Genomic DNA, 1,085 nt, shown 5'->3' on the forward strand with positions numbered 1-1,085 from the left:
CAGAAGGGATGGGCCACCGGCATATTCAGCAGTCCATGCTGCCTATCAGAAATATAAGAACGAAGTCTCAAGTGCCCGCGTAACCTAGGAGGTGATGTACAACGCTAATCAAAGCATTGCATTTAAGCGCGAGCAAAGCACAAAAATGAATACCTTCAAACTCTTTACGCAGGTGCACTCATCTTCTACGCGTTGCACCAATCCCGACGGCTTCTTCAAGTTTGCTCAATGGCCTCTCAATGCACAATGCACGTAGGGTCCTTCATTCATTCATTCTTCAGCAAATGATGGAAGCGGTAAGGTATTTAGATGAGAGTACAGGCTCATCTCTGAGCCAAAAATTTTACATCTTGTGTGAATAAAGCAAGCTAATTGATCTACGAATCACTGTGAGTTGATGGAAAATTGGAGGAAGGGCCAGGCTTCTGCTCCATCGCGTTCCCGTCTGACTTCATTAGATGACATGCAAAGTAGCCGCTGAGTATTCTAACAGAAATAAGGGAGAAGCTATCTATAAAAGCACATTAGTTAGAGTCAAGTCGTAGCTATGATTCCCAAATTCACCTATCCACCAGCCTATACTCGATCCGCGTGCATGCACCCCTGCATACATCCATCCATTCCGTGTTCATTTTATCAATCTCGCATTATCCATCACCATTTATCAATTCATTTATTCATCTATCCATCCTCTAATCCATCAATCTGGTCCAGATCTATTCATCGTAAAGTCACTCATCCCTTATCCATTTTGCTTGCCTTCATGAATCAATTATTTATCTAACAAGAGTTTTATCATTTGCAATCACATCTTCCAAACTGTTCACTTATTCACAGTGCTTACCTGTAATAAACAATTTTGAATGTTCCTTCACAAATTTCTAATATTCGATTTAAAATAAGACAGTCTGGTCAAGTCAACCCTCGAAATCATTCATGCAAATATCTTTGCTCTTTCAGTTACATCTCACTCGTTGCATCTTGATTCCAGCCACTAGGAAATTACTCGAAATTTTGTTTCTTCACTCAAGCCTTCTTGCCGTTTCAACTCCAACAGGATCACAAAATACTCTGCTGTCGACTGC

At 40.9% G+C, this 1,085-nt stretch overlaps 1 protein-coding gene across 1 annotated transcript in view; it reads left to right on the forward strand. All coding sequences in view use genetic code 11, as the record gives it.

Annotated features, from left to right (window-relative positions):
* The window catches only part of EGR_11238 (hypothetical protein), a gene marked incomplete at both ends in the record, with an annotated part of 1,208 nt that extends 323 nt beyond the window's left edge, over positions 1-885 (forward strand). Inside the window, one exon of the mRNA XM_024500485.1 lies at positions 789-885. Within this exon, the coding sequence (XP_024345101.1) occupies positions 789-885 (97 nt within the window). The remainder of the gene's footprint in view (positions 1-788) is intronic.
* Between the last annotated feature and the right edge of the window lie 200 nt (positions 886-1,085).

Source organism: Echinococcus granulosus (assembly GCF_000524195.1).
Source record: "Echinococcus granulosus chromosome Unknown EG_S00594, whole genome shotgun sequence".
Lineage (NCBI taxonomy): Eukaryota > Metazoa > Platyhelminthes > Cestoda > Cyclophyllidea > Taeniidae > Echinococcus > Echinococcus granulosus.